Source organism: Peromyscus eremicus, chromosome 7, assembly GCF_949786415.1.
Source record: "Peromyscus eremicus chromosome 7, PerEre_H2_v1, whole genome shotgun sequence".
NCBI classification, from domain to species: Eukaryota; Metazoa; Chordata; class Mammalia; order Rodentia; family Cricetidae; genus Peromyscus; species Peromyscus eremicus.
The window spans coordinates 64,789,893-64,808,703 of record NC_081422.1 but is presented as its reverse complement, the minus strand read 5'-3'; the positions used below and the strand labels follow the sequence as shown (position 1 = coordinate 64,808,703).

The following is an 18,811-nucleotide window of genomic DNA, read 5'->3' as shown; positions in this document are numbered from 1 at the left end:
ATCTCTCTTGAACTTGGCAGGAGTTTTAATAATTAAAAACCATCTCTGAAAGTGGCTGCCACGAAACCCACAAGGTAGGACTGACTTGCAGCCTCCCTGACCTTCTCAGAGGGCAGCACATTGAGGTTCTGCATTTGGAATGAAAAGAAATGTGGCATCTCAAAAGTGAGTGTGAAGAAGCCGTGGCAAGGGATGGTGGTGGAGCACCGGGGTGGGGGAGGATGGTGGTGGAGAACCTGCATGGGGGAGCATGGTGGTGGAGCACCGGGGTGGGGGAAGGATGGTGGTGGAGCACCGGGGTGGGGGAGGATGGTGGTAGAGCACCCGCATGGGGGAGGATGGTGGTGGAGGACCTGCGTGGGGGAGCATGGTGGTGGAGCACCGGGGTGGGGGAAGGATGGTGGTGGAGCACCGGGGTGGGGGAGGATGGTGGTGGAGCACTGGGGTGGGGGAGGATGGTGGTGGAGAACCTGCGTGGGGGAGCATGGTGGTGGAGAACCAGGGTGGGGGAACATGATGGTGGAGCACCTGCGTGGGGGAGGAAGGTGGTAGAGCACCGGGGTGGGAGAGGAAGGTGGTGGAGCACCGGGGTGGGGGAGCATGGTGGTGGAGCACCATTGTGGGGGAGGATGGTGGTGGAGCACCATTGTGGGGGAGGATGGTGGGGTTTGGGGGGAGACATTTAAATGAAGCAAGACTAGCCCCTCACTGGGACTAGGAAAGAAAGCCTGTCTTGCTTTCGCTGAAGTTATCAGAAAGCTGCTCCAAGTGTTGCTGCTCCTTAAGGTAGCTATCCTGACTGGAGATGCAATGCAGTCAGGAGCCTCTTGCCTAGCATGCAGGAAGTCCCGGAGTCAATCCAAGCATCACATACAGGAGTGTACAATCCCAGCCCTCGAGAGTGAAGGCAGGTGAATCAGGATTTCAAGGCCAGCCTGGCGGACACCACCTCAAAAATAAACAAATAAAAAACGAATGTTTGCATATATCCCCCTGTAGAGGCTCCTCCCAGGCTTGGTTTTCTTTCCTTTGTTCTTTTTTTAAAATTTTATTTCCATCCACCTTCTCATTTTGCAAGTGTCTTGCAGACTAGCTTATGATCACTGGTTCCAGCCCATTCAGTGGCTGAGCAATGGGAGCTGCAGCCCAGTCCTCAGTGGTCCACAGGGAACTGTTGGACAGGCACAGAGGGCACCTGCACACCTCAGACCAGTGACTCGGGAGCTGGAAAGGTCCCTTCACCCTGCAATTCCTCCTTGGCCAAATATTTTTCAGCCTTCTCCATCTTCTCATGGCCTCTGTAGAAGAAGAGCCCGAGCATGACCTCCAATGGGCACTCATGGGAGATGGTGCTACACACACTCAGACCTTCCCAGGTCAGCATCCCTCCCCCTGGACGAGCTCCCTGTTGCTGCACAGAATGGCAATGCCCCCACAGTACAGAAGAGAATCTGGATTAGGCAGAGCGATGGTAGGCAGGTTGACATAAGATGCCTTTGTGAGGGGTTGAAGGCCAATCCCAGGGTCAGCCACCATCAGAAGCCACTGCTCCCTGAAGGTTTCTTGGATCTAGTTTGTGAATGTTCTAGGTATGAAGCAGCCAGCAACTAGAGTGGTTCCAGTGGCAGCCAGATGTCAGAACAGCTCATTGGTCAGTGTTCCTGGAGATGATGCTGACCTCGGTGGTGTTCTCAAGGGCAACAAAGGCTGGAGCTGCCCCCAGCAGCTTCTCCCAGGTCCTCTTCAGGCTCTTGACGCAGAGACCATCACTGTTCCTTTTGTAGCTGTGCTGTTCCATCTGGAGATCAAGGGTGGCGCCACCTAAGTATGTTCCCGTGGCAAGGAATGTGAGGACATTCTTTTCCTACATTGCAGGACGCCAAGGGCTCCAGACATAGGAATCAAGAACAAAGCCACAGGGATCCCACCATGGACAGAAGGGGAAAGTTCCTCCTGGACTTCTCCGTCTCCAATGGCTTCAGCAATTCAGCAATTCAGGCAATTAGCCACCTTTAAAAATGGAGTGACTATGGAAAATCCTTTCGGCATTGACCCCAGGGCAAAGTATCATAGAAGTAAATTGTTCAACTCTTCCTGGTCAGAAATAGCTATTCCAGGCTGGTGCCAATATGGCCACTTCTCCCTCCTAACAGTGTTGAAGATGATGGAGCCAGACATACAGATGGCACTTGGGGGAAGGAAACATTAGGGACAGAAGGAAGAGACAAAGACTAGAAGGAGAAAAGCCCTTTTGAGAAAACAAGTAGTCAAGTTATAAACCAGACTCAACAGGTTCAAAGGAGCTAGAAGCTAAGCGCTCCAGTATCACTCTGGTTTGCATGCCGAAACAATACCATCACTGGTTTGTGATAACATGGGGCTGGAGAGGTGGAGAGCACTGGCTGCTCTTCTGGAGGACCTAGGGTCAATTCCTAGCCCCCGCATGGCGGCTCACAAACCATCTGTAACTCTAGTTCCAGGGGATCTGATTTCTCTTCTGTGCTCTGTGTGTACCAGGCACATACATAGCATACAGACATACAAACAGGCAAAACACTCATACATATCAAAAACAACAACAACAACAACAACAACAACAACAACAACAACAACAAACCAAAGTGTACTGCACGCCAGATAAAGCAGACACTTACAGCTCACTGCTCTGCATGAGTTCAATCAGGTCCATGAAAAGCACGTCCCGGTTCCTTTCACAGAAGCCATCCATGTCGTAGGAAACCTGGCCAAGAATGGAAAGAAATCAAATTCCATCCTCGACATTTCTTTGGCTAAAAACACCCTTAAGTGGGTATGGCTATCCTCATCAGAAGGTGGACCTTTCTAGCTGTGGCCTTCGAGGTTTCACACTTTATGCTGCTGTCACAGAAAGTTTATCCTCTGGCTTAGCTGACCACAACCTAATGGGGGTGATGAAGATCTGGCTCCCCAGGTGATCTGTGAGTGAGACCACAGCTCTCTAGAACACATGTCCACTTGTCTGTGGATCCCTAAGCATGTCTGAGCAGTACATGAAGTTATTTTTCCTAAGTTCTGACTAAGCGAAGTCCTCATGCTCGCTCATCAAGTATGTCGACTAAAACTTGGTCATTGTTCTTAGAAGCAGCATCAAAGCTGTGCCCATCTGCCCTGGCCTCGATGCTCAGGGACCGTGGTTAACAAGAGACCAGCTGGGAGGAAAGATTATATCTGTGGATTTCCAGAGGACCAAGAAGCATCCAAGAGCCATGACCCGAAATTCTATTAGGACCCTACACGGTTGTGGACCCTGTAGGCACCTAGTTACTCACTTTGTAAGGGAAAACACTGAAGTTAGTCCCAGTGCCCGTGGAAAAGCAAAGGGATACAAGTTCGTGATTGCAACTGTCAAGACAAAAAAAACTATTGCTTCAGCAGCTGCAATATACACCAGGGAGATTGGTGCTTTAAAAATAAGCAGCCCTGGAGATGGTGCTTTGTTTTAACTCTTCAAATTCTTTCAAGGTCCTATTTGTTGGATGAATAAATAACATGGATCTCTCTATTGGTTCATGAGAAAACAAACCCCACCCCTAAAGGCTCAAAGCGGGGAGTCTTTAGAATGGACGAGTCTGGCCCACTGAACTGCCTTACCTTCCCAGCATAGTGGTGAATGATGAAGCCTTGGTTCCAGCTGTTGAAGTGCTCATGGCTCCCGATCTGCATCTGGAGCTTCTGCAGCAGTGTCTGGTCGGCACCCTCCCCCACAGCATGCATGGTGGCACACACGTCATCCAGGATGCTCATGATTCCGGGAGGGTTCTGGTGAGACCGAGAAGGCAAGGCCCGGGTCACTGACCCCTCCAAATACACAACACCTACGGGGTCCTTCTTAAGCCAGGAGACTGCTCCCCAGACCCAGATGCCATCTTGATCATCAGCCACTCCTTCCAGGAAAGATGCACTTAACGTTCCCAAAAGAGGTTTTAGCCTTCTGATCTAAAGATGAAGGAAACCCATTTCCAAGAAGATAGCCCGCTCCCTAGACAGCTTCACTTTTATTTATTTCTTTATTTTCGTGTGTTTATGTGTGTATACACGTTCCTGTGTATGTGGGTGCATGGTGGGGCTGGAAGGTGTCATCCTTTTTATGGCTCCTCTTTTGTTATGTCACACAACCACGAGCTATCTTCTAGAATTCAGGAACAACTTCCATTTGTAACTTGGTATTTTGTACACATTCTTATTTACTGTGGTAATAAAAGCCCGTTATTTTATTTCACACTACACATTTACACATTACTAACGTTAATGTTAACATTCCGTGTAAGAGTGATTTCCTTGTCAGTTGAAAAGAAACTGACACACCTCACTGAAGGGTAGACCAGTGGAGGGGACCACAGGCTGGTACTTACAACTTTGCTCTCTATGAGGTCACACACAATTTTATTATTGAAGTATTCAATGGGCGTCCATCTTATTCCCTCCTGAACGTATTCTTCCTGGATGACAGAAATTAGAAGTTTGCATAAACCACCATGAAAGAGAGAACCTGCATCCCTTTACATACACTAAAAACTTCCCCATCACTAAGAGGTGACAGGAAAGGAACACCTCATAACTTAAAAGTTTTTATGTTTTGCCCAGGTCATAAAAATTGATAGCATACAACTGTTTGTTTGTTGTTGTTCGATGTCCCAGGCTTGTCTTGAACTCATTATATATCCAAGGATGACCTTGAACTCCTGATCCTCCTGAATCCATGTGGAAGTTTGAACAAGAATGCCCTCAGAGACACATGTACTTGAATACTTGGTCCCCAGGTGGTGGGACTGTTTGGGAAGGATTAGGAGGTGTGGCTTTGTTGGAGGAGGTGTGTCACTGGGGGTGGGCTTTGAGGCTGTGAAAGACTCCTGCCATTCCCAGTGTGCTCTCTGCCTTCTGCTGTGGTTTGAGATGGGAGCTCTCAGCCGTTCAGGCCGCCACCCCTTCCTCTGCCATCATGGACTACAAACTTCTGGGACTGTAAGAACAACTAAATCCTTTCTTTGCTAAGTTGTCTCGGCCATGTTTTATCACAACAATAAAAGAAGTGGGCCAGATCTTTCTTCTTCTGGAACTTTGTATGTGATGGGCAGTCTGGGGACTCCACTTTCATCTGTTCTGTTTATTCAGCCCTCCTTCTGTTAGTGGTTTCAGTCAGTCTCCACGAGGGACTCTCCAGGTAGATGCACAGAAGGCCGCTTACACCTACTTCATGCACTAGAGTCCCGACACTTCTAATTTTGTCCTTCAGTAACAATCTCACCATTGTCCAATTATTCAAGATACAAAGCCGGGGATCTGGAGAGATGGCTCAGAGGTTAAGAACAGTGGCCACTCTTTCAGAGGATCCAGGTTCAATTCTAAGCACCCATAAGGTAGCTCACAAACATCTGTAACTCCAGTTCTTAAAGATCTGATGCCCTCTCCTGGCCGCCATGGTTACCAGGAACACACGTGATGCATAGACATACACACAGGCAAAATACCCATACACATAATATAAAAATTTTAAAGGGGATACAAGCTAGGAATCATTCTGGGTGACTCTTAGCTAATTACTAATTATTTTAAACAAACTCTGTATGTCAGATTTGACAGAATACATACTGGATCTCCCCTCTACAGTTACCATTGTCTTCTGAGTTTCTCTATGTTGGTCTTGAATTTATTAAGCCTCGTAAAGAACCGCTATGAGCCAGACCTTACCCACTTCCTTCCGGCCTCTCCTTTGGCTACCTTACTCTGCCACTCTTCAGTGCTGGACAGTTAACTTTCCAATATACGGTCCCTAAACGGCTTCTGACATGTGTAGCTTCTCCTCAGACTGCATGTGTACCCAGAACCTCAGGATTCAAGGTTTAGAGATAAGGTCTTCGTAGATAATAGTTAATGAAGGATGTCATGATTACATCACTCTGGACTTGCGTCTTAATGAGAGACAGGAGAGAGGCTAGGGCATGGAGCACCAGAAGGCAAGGGAGAGTAGAGTTAGACCACCACAGGCACAGGAGGCCAAGAGCCACCAGGATGTGGCAGAGAAAGAATCTTAGGGTTTTCTGGAGTCTCCCTCTAGCCTTTGGAGGGACTGCAAGGCTGGTTTTTAAACTCTTGGTACCTGACTGTAAGAGAAGAAATTTCTGCTACCTCAAACTCCCTGTTTTGATTTACGACAGTGATTCTGGACATCGAAAACAACATGGCACCAAGAATTTCGGAGAGCCTCCACTGTACCTTTAGAACAGACTGTGAGCAAGACATAGTTCAAGGAAGAATTCAAATGTGAGCGTTGTTAAAAATATGTATAGTTTACGGGGAAGACTCGGGGTGCCGGCCATCCGGGAAAACTGTGTTTCCCAGACAATGGAGGTCAGAGCGAGGGTTCCCATTTCACTTTGGTCAGTGGGACAGAGAGTAGCAGAAACAGCCCACTGTCAGGCTAGCCTCCTAGCTTCACTTACTGACAGAGAAAAACAGGCAGCAGATGGTATTTGCATTTCAAAGACTGAAATACTGCAAAGGCATATGGCTTTCCTGCTGACTTTAGTAGGTACATTTCCTAATACAGGACAGAAACCCAAATCAGTCATCAAAAGAGAGATCTACATCTTCGAAGCAAAGAAGACAGAGAGGAGGATGAAGGAAGAGGGGCCACTTACCTGTTCTGCCTTTAAGGTCAGCTCAATAAAAATCTGCTGTAATTTCTCATTAACGAAATTGATGCAGAACTGTTCAAAGCCATTTTTCTGGGGGAAAAGAAAACAAACAAAAAGAAGGTCTTTTCCTGCATTCATTTCACAAAATCATTTAAAAGCCATTTCTTGGTGGTGCACTAAAATGTCTGTGTGAAAGAGCTGCCTCAGAAACTGGCTGCGTCAATGGAGGAAGCACGGTTTATATTTAGGAGACACTAATTTGGTAAAGGTACATGAAGAACTCACAGAGCAAAAAGGAGATGGAGCCGACTTCTTCTTCATTGCCTAGAATTATTCTTGTTGGCCAGAGGAAACATCCCCCTCCCCCTCCGAGCTCTGATGATTCAAACTGGCCTTACCCAGAATCCAATTTTTTCCTTCCTTCCTTCCTTCCTTCCTTCCTTCCTTCCTTCCTTCCTTCCTTCCTTCCTTCCTCCCTCCCTCCCTCCCTCCCTCCCTCCCTTCCTTCCTTCCCATTTATCACTTTTATTTGTGTGTGTGTCTGTGTGTGTGTGTGTGTGTGTGTGTGTGTGTGTGTGTGTGCACTCATGGGCATGTCCAAGGAGGCCCAGCAGAGGGCATCAGATCCCCTGGAGCCGGGGTCATAGTGGTTGTGAGCTGACTGGGGTGGGTGTAAGAAACTGCATCCAGGTCCTTTTGAAGAGCAGCAAGGGCTCCTAACCACTGAGCCATCTCTTTAGCTCCCTCTCTCTTTTTCTTTCTTGCTTCCTCACCTCCCTCTTTTCTTTCATTCTTCATGTGTGTCTGTGTGCTCACAGGTGTGTATGCAGGAGCCCTCACTGTGAATACAGTTGAGAGAGGGATATGGAGTGACAACTCTCTGCCTTAATCCCCTAAGAAAGTCTCCTACTAAACCTAGAGCTGGGCTGGCGGCCAGCAAGCCCCAATGAGCCCTGTCTCTACCTCCCACAGCTTCGGGATTACAGGTGGATGCAGCTATTTTTACCTGAGTGCTGGAAATCTGAACTGAGGTCCTCATGCCTGCATGGCAGTAAGTACTCGTACCCACTGAGCCATTTCCCCAGCCTTCCTTACCTGAAATATTTCAAAGCCATAGATGTCTAGGACGCCAATGTTGTATTCCTCATGGTCCTTCTCCATGGCTTTATTGATGGACTAGGAGAAAACAAACACAGCACAAATAACTCTTTTCCTCCTTATTGAACAGATGTAGTGGTGGAGGGGGGGGTGCGCCGCGGGGGGTGGGGGAGTGGGGGGGTGGGGGGTGGGGATGGTGGTGGATGTGGGGGAGGCGGGGCGCAGTACACAGCAATCACACTGACTCCTGGAGACAGGTCAGCTTGAAGATGGGGTTTATGCTTTAAAAAGGTCTCAGGAGGATTCAAACAACAACTGTAGTGTGTATGTGTATGTGGGGTGTTTGTATAGTGACACAGTCTGGAGACCTGGAAGAAGCTATCGTCTTGGGTGATATAAGTAAGATGCTACCCTGAATGAAGCTGCACTCTTGCAAAACCTGCAACTGCCAGTCAGATGTCAACTCAGCGGCCACTTAACCCTAACAGGACACGAGTCACTGATGCCGAAGATAAAGTGGTCCTAGTTCTCAGGAGCACATGCAGCGGGTGAACGATCTACATATAATATTGACTATTATTAGTGTATGTGTGTGTACATTCAAGTGTGTATACACACATATTGTGGAGGCCAGTCGTCTGTGTCAGGTGTCTTCTTCAATTGTTCTCTCCATTATACTGTTGTTGTTGTTGTTATTATTATTATTATTATTATTGGGGTATGTGTGTAGTATGTATGTGAGTGCATGTGCCCAAGGTGTCCTCTTCTATTGCTGTCTACTTTAGTTTTTGCAGTGTTCTCTCCATGAGCCTGCAGCTTAATGTTTCAGCTACAATAGCTGGTCAGTGAGCTCCTGGGGTTTGCCTGTCTCTGCTCCCCAGCACTGGGGTTACAGGCATGAGCAGCCATGCCTGGTTTTTTTTGTGGGTTGTGGGGATCTGAACTCAGGTCTTCTTGCTTTCACAGCAATGCTCTTAACCACTGAGCTATCTGCTCAGCCCCTGCCCCTTAGCTTTTGAGGCAGAGTCTCTCACTGGATGTTTCATCGAGAATGCCCAACCAGCTCATCATGACTCTCACAGTGGCCGTCAGACCATCATGCCCCCATTTTCCAGATGCATGCCCAGGATCATGCTGGACAAGAAGCAAGGCTTAGATTTTAAACTGAAGCCACACAATGCCTGAGTCTGTGTTCTAGGTCACTGAGAGAAGAGATCACATGATCCAAAGGAAGAGCCGCAAAACCAACAGGACAGGTGCATTATGGGGTGCAGGTGGAGGAGAGGAGGCAGATAACAAAGGGAAAAAAAAAAAACCATTCCTGGAGTTGGTGAATGCTGTGTTTTGGTGTACATGAGGTGTTTCCTGGGCGAAGAAAATGACAGCCTCTGATGAGCTAGTGAGTAAAGACATACAGCACAGCATACAGACAGACAGCACAGCCTAGTTAATGTCGGGTCACACTAGTGTCAATTACATGGCAGTCACTGCATTGCCGCATACCCTGAACTGACACAAAGCTGGGGGTCCTAGGCCTCCCCCCATCTCACCCCCCCACTATCTGTATCCTCTCGCCCCTCCGCTTTGATCATCAACCAGCATTCCTGCCTGGACTCCCTTCTCAGTAATCGAGAGGCCTGGATAACACCTGACCCTGAACTTCCCACAGAACCGAACCCCCCAAATAATCACAAGCAGCATGGGGAGCAGGGCCCTGACCTGTCCAGCTCTCCCACCCTGCCTGAGCTCTGTGGGTGGTGCGGCTGGGCTTGGACACAGACTCCTGGGACCCAATGGTTGCTGTTCCTGGCTGGGATCTGCCTTGGGTTTCCTGTTTGAACACAGAGAAATAAAAAAGCAGAACAGCCAGGAATCTAGGTCCCCCTAGAATAGCCACACAGGAGTTAAGAGAGCTCCAGCCAGGTTTCTAACCTCTCAGTTCCTTGTTCCATTTATCTAGAAAACCAACACAATACCTAAGCTTTTGGTGTTGTTGGAGAAATTAAATGATATCCTTTTCCCCCTGAAATACTAAAGTAGTTTCTGGAACAGAGTACAGACTCTATCTTATTCTAACATTAAAGGCATCATTGGTTAACCCAGATTTACAATGCTGGCCAGAGCCAGGGCCAGCAAGATGGCACGGTGGGTAAAGGTGCTTGTTGCCAAGCCTGATGACCTGAGTTCAATCCCTGTGACCCACACAGTGGAAGGAGAGAACCAACTCTCTCCTGATCACCATGTGTGTGCTATGGCATACTTTTTTGAGTGCACACATACACATACACACACACACACACACACACACACACACACACACACACACCTAACTAAAAATACGTTTAAAAAATCGTAAGTAGGGCTGGAGAGATGGCTCAGTGGTTAAGAGCACTGGCGGCTCTTCCAGGAGTCCTGAGTTCAATTCCCAGCAACCACATGGTGGCTCACAACCATCTGTAATGAGATCTAGTGCCTTCTTCTGACATTCAGGCAGAACACTGTATATATGATAAATAAATAAATCTTTAAAAAACCCATAAGTAGCTGGGTAGTGGTGGTGCATGCTTTTAATCGCAGCATTTGGAAGGCAGAGGCAGGTGAATCTCTGAGTTCGAGGCCAGCCTGGTCTACAGTGAGTTCCAGGACAGCCAGGGCTACATAGAGAAACCCTGTCTTGAAAAACAAAAACATATGTAAATATGTTCACATATTAATGTGTGTATGATTATGTTGTATGCTGTGTCCAAAAGTATTAGAGTAAATTTAAAAGTATATCTAAAGTCAAGCTGGGGTTGGTAGAGTGCTTGCCTAGCAGGCATGAAGGCCTGGATTCATGGTCCCCAGCACTGAGTAAACTAGGTATTGTTTAATGTACCCCAAATGATGGTACATTCCTATATCAACATTCAGGAGGTAGAGGCAGGAAGATCAAAAGGTAAAAGTCATCCTCAGCTATATACCAAGTTTGTAGCTAGCTGGACTACATAAAGACACTTATCTCAAGCTGGGCCGTGGTGGCACACACCTTTAATCCCAGCAGAGGCAGGGGGATCTCTAGGAGTTCAAGCACAGCCTGGTCTAAGGAGTGAGTTCTAGGATAGCTAGGGCTACACAGAGAAACCCTGTCTTGAAAAAACAAAACAAAACAAAAAACCCGAAACAAACAAACAAAAAAGATACCATCTCAAAAAAAAAAAAAAACAAACAAAAAACTTCTCCTCTCAATAGACAGATATCCAAAACCCTTGCTATTTTCCCCTTTGAAAGGTACAGCCCAATTTCCATCCCATCTGGACTACTCTTGGTAGCCTGCTCAGAACAGACTGAATGTGTCGAAGTGATAAGTCCAAGATCAAGATATAAAAAACTTAGGGCCTTTTGCTCACACGCCCTGTCTTACATCACTGACTCTGGGGAAAATCAGCTGCCAATTGTGAGGACACCGAGCTGCCCTAAGAAGAGGTCCACATAGCTATGAACAGAGATCTCTAACCAACAGCACATGAAGATTCTACTTGACACCACGTCCCCAGCCCCGGGCCAGCCTGGAGAACTGCTCTCCATCAGTACTGCAACTTTAACTGTGCTTGACTGAGTCAGAACTCACCAGCTAAGCTCATCTTGAATACCTGTCCCCACAGAAACACAAGGAAAGGCATGTGCTTACCACATCATGTTTGGAATTACTGGTCACAAATTAACTGTATTATTACCAGATGCAACATTCCTAAGCCTTTACACTCAGAAATGGTCCTGGACCACAGGCTCCCTCTACTCCAGTCCTGGGTTTTACTGACTACCTCGAGCTACTGTGTTGGTTTTAGGTACTCTGTCTTGCTGTGCATATCTAGAAGTTGGATTCAGGATTCACCAGAAGCAGAGAGAGAGGATACACAGGGCAGAGAGGGACGTGGTAATGATGCAAAGGACTAAGGCAAACATGAGAACACACTCTTAGTCGTTGTATTCCTTATATCTAAAACTTGAAGCTTTGCCCATGTCCACCCGTGTTTACTTACATCTACCAAGAAATCAAAGACCCGTGCATGCAGGGCCTTGGCGAGCGCGTCCCTGGTGTAGCAGGCCTGCTCCACATTGAGGGTCACGTGGATGGACTCCGACTTTCCTCCCCACTTACTATCCATCTGCCGGCTCGTTAGCTTCTCTTTTAGCCGGTCTTGGTTTATACCCAGCAGATACGCAGGAAAAGCCAAAACTGCAGAATATAAAACATGATTGTCTTTCAGAAATGTAACCATCATCTCCCAGGCACATGGAAGCCCTTGTGCGTGTGGGAGCAGATAATGGGCACCAAAATTAACTTCTAAACTTCCACTCTATTGGCGAGGGCTTATCATCGACGCCGTGCACATCTCTGTTTGCTTTTCCCAGTTGTTTTAATTTGTAAATCAATCCCTCTGATTACTGAGACTTCCAATTACTGAAATTAGTGGTCCAAAAAGCAGGCAGGCCAGTCCTCACTTCCTCTGTCCCACCCCACCCCCTCCTCCCACCCAGCCACTGAGATCACACCGAGATACTGAAAATGGGCATTTTCCCATGCTTAAGGCAAAGACATCAACAGGAACTCAATCAACAAACATTTCTTTGGCTTTGAATAATGTTTTCTTCCTTTGGTGCAATGTTTTCATAGCCTCATTTACAGAGAACTTGTAATATCTGTCATCATGGACCCAGTAAGCCCAACAATCCCCTATTGATCAAACGCTTACATTGAGGGATTACAAAAAGCAGAAAATAAAGAAGAAAAAGATACTAAATAAGTAATAAACCCTGAAGGCAATCTAGAAATTCTATTAAATGAAGAACCCTCCTGGAAAGCAGAATGCATCCGAACAGACTATACAATTCTAGAAGAATTTAGAACAGGAAGCTATTAACACTTTCTGGAGCCATCAAGGAAGGGACTTCACCTGGACAAGGTAGGGTAGGATCTGTACAGGTGTGGTGAGGGAAATGGTATGTGCTAAGGGGAACAAGCTGGGAGGCAGAGGCAGGGCTGCTCTGTGGCCTGTGTTGTGTAGATAAGTATCCGCTATAGCTGAAAGCTATGATTAAAAGACTGGGATAGATTTCGATGCACTGGAGAAGGGTGTCCTGGATTGGGGGAGCAGGAGGCATTGGGGTCAGAAGGCCTGTGTGTATGTATTCCTGTGTTTGTGTGGGTGTACACAAGTGCACGTAGAGACCAGAGGTCGATGACAGATGTCTTCCTTGACCACTCTCCACCTTATTATTATTTTTTTTAAAGATTTAGCTATTTATTATATATACATATTCTCATTACAGGTGGTTGAGAGCCACCATGTGGTTGCTGGGAATTGAACTCAGGACCTCTGGAAGAACAGTCAGTGCTCTTAACCACTGAGCTATCTCTCCAGCTCACTCCACCTTATTTTTTGAGACAAGGTCTTTAACTGAACCTGGAGCTCATTGATTTGGCCATGTGGTTGGCCAGCAACACACAGGGATACCCCGTCACTGTCTCTCCAGTCCTGGGATGACATGTCACTAAGTACGACTTCTGTAGATGGGTTCTGGGGATTGACAGCAGGTTCTCATACCTGCATATTTCACCAACTGTGCCATTTCCCCACCCAGAAGGCTTTTAATGGACACATCACAGGGAGAGTCCTCTGGAGATGGCATGTGTACAGAGGGGCTGATGTTACTGGTATCACAGAATACTCATACTGCCTCACAACATGTACTGGGGTATTTGGGGGTCTTCAAAGAGAAAACTAAAAGCTCCCATGGGTGTGGAAAGTTGTTTCAGACCATAGACTTGCTAAGGGAAAAGCTATCAGGACCAATGGGACTCTCTTTATTTCTGGTCAGAATGTTCAAATCTGGATAAATGACACCATTCTTGGGTATGAAAGAGTATTCAGATTTCCTAATATAAATGATAAACTTTATAGATTGTAGACAGATTTTTTTTCATCAGGACCGCTGGCTCCCCAATAAATGACATGGAGACTTATTATTAATTATCAAAGCTTGGCTGAAAGCTTAGGCTTGTTTCTAACTAGCTCTTGTATCTTAAATTAACCCATTTCTATTCATTTATATGTTGCCACATGACTTGTGGAATAGATACAAATGAAAAAATCTGAACTTGGATAGGATTCTCTCTCTCTCAGTATAAAATTTTGCTGATATAAAGAATGTGTTGAGATCCTGTGGATGGTGTCATCATTGTGGCATATATCAATCATCCCAACATTTATGAAGGTGGAGGCAGGAGGATTACAAGTTCAAGGACCTAGGCTAAACAATGAGATTACATCTCAAAAAAACCCCCAATATCTAACAACAAAACAAAATCCCTAAATGACCCTTTTAACAGTGAGAAGATACCATCAGCCTCCCAATAAAGACTGATCTCCATAGATAGCATGGAGGGTGTTGGGACTGAATGGACTGATGCTTCTCAGCATTAACTTCTAAAGAGAGTGAGTCAATAAACATGTCCATGAAAAAAAAAAAAAACAATACCAGAACAACGTACTTCTCATCCATATGAGGATCTCCCAGGTCTTCTGACCAGATTCCTTTCATAAAGACCCTGACACATTGATTTTTATCAAAAATCTACCTCTGAAGCATTGATTTTTCCCAATGATAAGCTAATTCTTCCTTTGTACTGAGTAAGGACAGAGGACAACCATGAATTACACTGGACATGTAGAGTTGTAGGGACCAGGAAAATATTCACCAAGTATCAGAGATGGAATAAGCCTTTCCCACCAGCATCAAGGAGGACATGTCTCACTAGATGCCACAGGCCTTATTATCAACAGTTTACAGAAGGGATGAGGAGACAGCTGAGGTGGTAAAGTTCTCGCTATGCAAGTGTGAGGATCTGAGTTCAATCCCCAGAACCCACATAGAAAAGCCAGGTGTGGTGGTATATATTTGTAAACCCAGAGCTGGAGAGCTAGAGACAAGTAGTTGTCTGGGGTTCTCTGGCCAGCCAGCCTAGCCTAAATGGGGAGTCCCAGGTCCTAGTGAGACACCCTGTCTCAGTAAACAAGATGGACAGATCTTGAGGAACAACGCCTGAGGTAGACCTCTGCCCCCCCACATGTGCACTTGCACGGACACACAATCAATTATAGTAGCTGAGCGTGGTAGCACACACCTGTAATCCCAGTTACTCATGAGGCTGAGATGGAAGGCCTTCAAAGTCAAATCCATGTTGGGTTCTCTATTGAGATTCCATTAAAAACTGAAAAATCTCCCTACAGAGGTTCCATTGAATTGGAGCATACTCCCTGGGACTTCTCTCGCCATTCATGGGAACTACACAGTGAACAGCTTTATACAATGAATAGTCAGCTCAATGTGTCTGTTTTGTAAACACGGGATTCTCCCCAAGCCCGTAACCATGCAAGAAGTGGGGAAGAATTGAGCTGTCTGGTAAACGGTTCAGGCTGTTATCTTTATGGCCTTAGCTAAGAAAACCAAACAAGGCTGAGATGAGACCTTCTGAGACAAAACAGACAGGAGGGAGTGACCGGACATGTGCTATCCTTCCGCATCTTGTAGCTCTCCAGCAGAAGAGGGTGGATCTGAAGGGCGGCAGGCTCTTCAGAGACAAGGCACGGAGTGTGGCCAAGAGCCAGAGCCACAAGCTTAGGGAAAGAGCTAAGCAGGCTAGAGGGGAAGTACGGCACTTGGTTTGGACAAAATCCATGCCATGTTTTTCAAACACAAGGTTTTATGGCCTCGTATTTTCTTCTGTGGCTGCCCTAGTGCTGAAATTATAGTTTTGCTTAGCCTGACTTCCTCCAGGCTGTGAATTTCCGTGAGGGTGTGTGAGTGGGGCCGAGGCTGGGCAAGAGCTTCAGCACTGAGGCTTGGGGAAGGAGAGGCAAGAAGCAGGGATTAATCAGAAGAGGTGGGTGTAAGACCAGTGGAGTTGTTCAGTCCTGGAAATCGGGAAGAACCTGGTAGGAGAATATTTCAACCCATGAAGTTTAGGAAGGAAGATTTAATGTGTAAGGTGAAGTTCAACCTAAGTTTCCTACTTAAACCTGAACTACAAGGAAACAGAAAAGTCAAAAAAAGGATGTAGCAAAGTAAAATTCCTTCTTCATACAGTTAAAGGAAGTGGCAGGTTTGGGGATGTAACTCAGTCAGTAGAGAGCTCGCCTTAGCATGCCCAAAGCCCCTGGTTCCATCCCCAGCATCACATAAATCAGGTGTGATGTAGAAGAAACTCAAAGGAATAAAACTGATGCTATACAGGATTTACTAGTATTTTTGCGTAGGGGACATTAAGCCACACAAATGGAACGTAGCTAAAGGAGCACTGCCTCTAAAGTCCCCCAAAGATAAGTAGTCTACTGAGTAGGCCGTCAGAGACAAGGGATGCTTGGGATGCTGGGGTGTAAATGTCTACTCACTAGCACTGAGTAGCCTTTAGGCTCCATCCCATGACAAAGGAGACGTTCAACCAGCCAATAGACCCCCATTCCCATCCCCAAAGACATACCACTCAAGAGGGGCAACACAGACTGACAATTATCATTAAGTCTTGGTCTACCCCTAAGTCCCCTGTTCTCTTATGGGGAAAAACATAATTCTGCCAGATGGGCAAGATGACCCTGGGTAACAACCATTCGAAAAAGAGCAACACGGGTGTACTTAAAATAATTCTGGCAGCATGCTGCTGTGTAAATCTCCTGTCTGCCCGAGTGGCCAGACTTGGAGTTTTCTGTCTCTGTGTAAATTGTCTGAAGTGCAACTTGGGCTGATCCAGAAAGAAATGTAAGGATGACAGTGTTCGTAGAATGCATAAGCTTAATACATATATAATTCAGTAAAATCTTCTGTTCAAGGGTGGCTATTACTTGGCTGCTAGCCTCAGTTGGCCAGGCACTTAAGAGTGTCCCATCATCTCTAAGTGTGAGGAGTGTGTCCTCACTGAGAAGGCATATTTTTTTCTGTAACAGTGGTGCCCACCTGCAACCTTGCCACTTGGGAGATAAACACAGGAAGACCAGAAGTTCCATGTCATCCTTGGCTACATATCAAGTTCAAGGCAGCCTGGGCTACAAGATGAAGGCCAAGAGAAAGTAAATATGGTTTATCAGGCTTTGGTGAAGTTTTCTAACCCGTTTATCAATGGGGGCGGGGGGGGCACAGCGTCACATAAACTTGAACCCCTCAGTGGTTTTAAAGTAGTATTTTTTTTTCTTCAACAAAGTTCTTAATTTAATATTTAATCACATTCAGGTAATACTTGACCCAAAGTACACAGTTTTACTATCTTGATATGGAAAAGCACACAAGCGTCTCAGTTAAGGCTTGATTGGCTTCTCAGGAACATAAAGGAAATTCTATGCCCCCTTCAGTCCAAGGTCCAATAGGTGGCTAGTTTGCTTTAGTGTGCCAGTTTGAAAGGGATTTTAGCCCTCCCCTTCACTAGGAAAAGCTGCTCTCTAATTATGAAAAGCACAGGTAGCTTGTATAAAGCTTGGACATATACTCAGACATAAGAAAGAAGGGATGAACCAAAGTTATTCACCCAGCTTTTACCTCCCGAGTGCCAGAATTGCAGGGATGTGCCACCATGCGCTGTTTACGTGGTGCTGGGGACCAAACCCAAGGCTTTATGAGTGTCAGCTACCAATTGAGCTACACGCCCCAGACACCATCTTAAGACTTAGCGACAGATGGTGGTTAAATAACTCAGCCAAGCAACAGGATGCTATGCAGCTATAAAAAAGAAATGGATACAGAATAATCTCCCAGATACAATGCTACCTGGAAAAACAACTGTGGAACACAGTGACAGAAGCTCACACCCAGTCCAAAAGTAGGAGAAAGAATGTATGTACGGTCACTTTGCAACTCCCACCTCTGGGAACCCCGGTGACCACCAGGGAGGGGAGGCAGAGGTTGGCAAAGGCATAACCAGGTACCCAGTTAACCATGTTATTACTACATGACCAAGTGAAGAACCCAAAGAAGGATTGATGGCTAGGGCTGTGTGCTTCTCTGTTAAACCGACTTGGCTCATAGCTTAGCCCTCTCTGGCCTCCACTGTTCCACCATCCCTCAGGGAATTTCACAAGCAGTTACCAGTTTCACAAGCCTACCACGTGTGCCAGGGAAGGCTGCTAACTCCAGATGTCATCACTGAACAGTGAACTCCTTGTTGCTTGGAGGGCCCAGGGACACGCTTGCTGGGTCAGGGTCTTGAATTGATACTCAAGTACAAGGAGGCAGTGAGGGATTTACTTCTCAGGGGCCAGAGAATCCCAGGCTCCTTCCACAGACACCACTGCCATACCAGAACTGCTAAAATGATGTGGCTGGGTATCAGTGAGACTTTTGAACTCATAGGTACATTAGTTACATGTCAAGGGTGAAGTCTAGGGAGTCTACAGGCAAAGTTACCACTATGATTAGGTCATATCCCTAAGCTTCATGCACACTCTGCATTTTTACTGTTTTCTAGACCCTCCTTGTTAAAAATATTTTGTCTTTATCAGATAAAGATAGACATCGACAGCAGACGTTAGCAGAACTTCCCTCTTTTATGAGGAAAAAAAAGAAACGAAAACATAAAAAAGGATCCTTATTTGGAATGGAAATCTCCCCACTGCATTGTCAGCAATGAGTGGGATACTATTTATTACCAAGCATCTAAAATTATCCCCAAAGAATTCTGAGAAGGGAAGAAATGCCTTCCTGGGTGGCTAGCGTGGGTGTGGGTTCTGAGAATGGCTTGGAGTACCACTGATGTCTGAGAGGCTGGGGTCACATGCCATAAGGTTTGCGGTAGATCACAGGCATAGGGACCAGTGGAACTTCCTGTAGGAAGGACCCTAGTTTCCTCTGAAAGAATAAAAACGACCATTTGGGTCTCAAGGATGTGGCTAAGACAGACATGGTCACCAGAAATGTCAACCCAATGGCAAGGCTGATTGTCCAGAAATCTAATCTAACTCAGCTCCACGGGACAAACTGTGAACCCATGGGCACTCCACATCATGTATTCTCTC

General features: G+C 46.3%; 1 protein-coding gene and 1 pseudogene across 1 annotated transcript in view; both read right to left on the bottom strand.

The window, feature by feature from the left end:
• Nucleotides 1-18,811, bottom strand: part of Myo1e (myosin IE) — a 206,103-nt gene that overhangs the window by 58,854 nt on the left and 128,438 nt on the right. Inside the window, exons 10-15 of the mRNA XM_059268194.1 lie at nt 11,792-11,988; nt 7,770-7,850; nt 6,678-6,764; nt 4,392-4,478; nt 3,631-3,798; nt 2,655-2,740 (exon numbers count right to left, since the gene is read on the bottom strand). Coding sequence (XP_059124177.1) covers nt 2,655-2,740; nt 3,631-3,798; nt 4,392-4,478; nt 6,678-6,764; nt 7,770-7,850; nt 11,792-11,988 — 706 coding nt within the window. The remainder of the gene's footprint in view (nt 1-2,654; nt 2,741-3,630; nt 3,799-4,391; nt 4,479-6,677; nt 6,765-7,769; nt 7,851-11,791; nt 11,989-18,811) is intronic.
• LOC131914590 (small ribosomal subunit protein uS2-like) lies at nt 1,067-1,896 on the bottom strand (annotated as a pseudogene).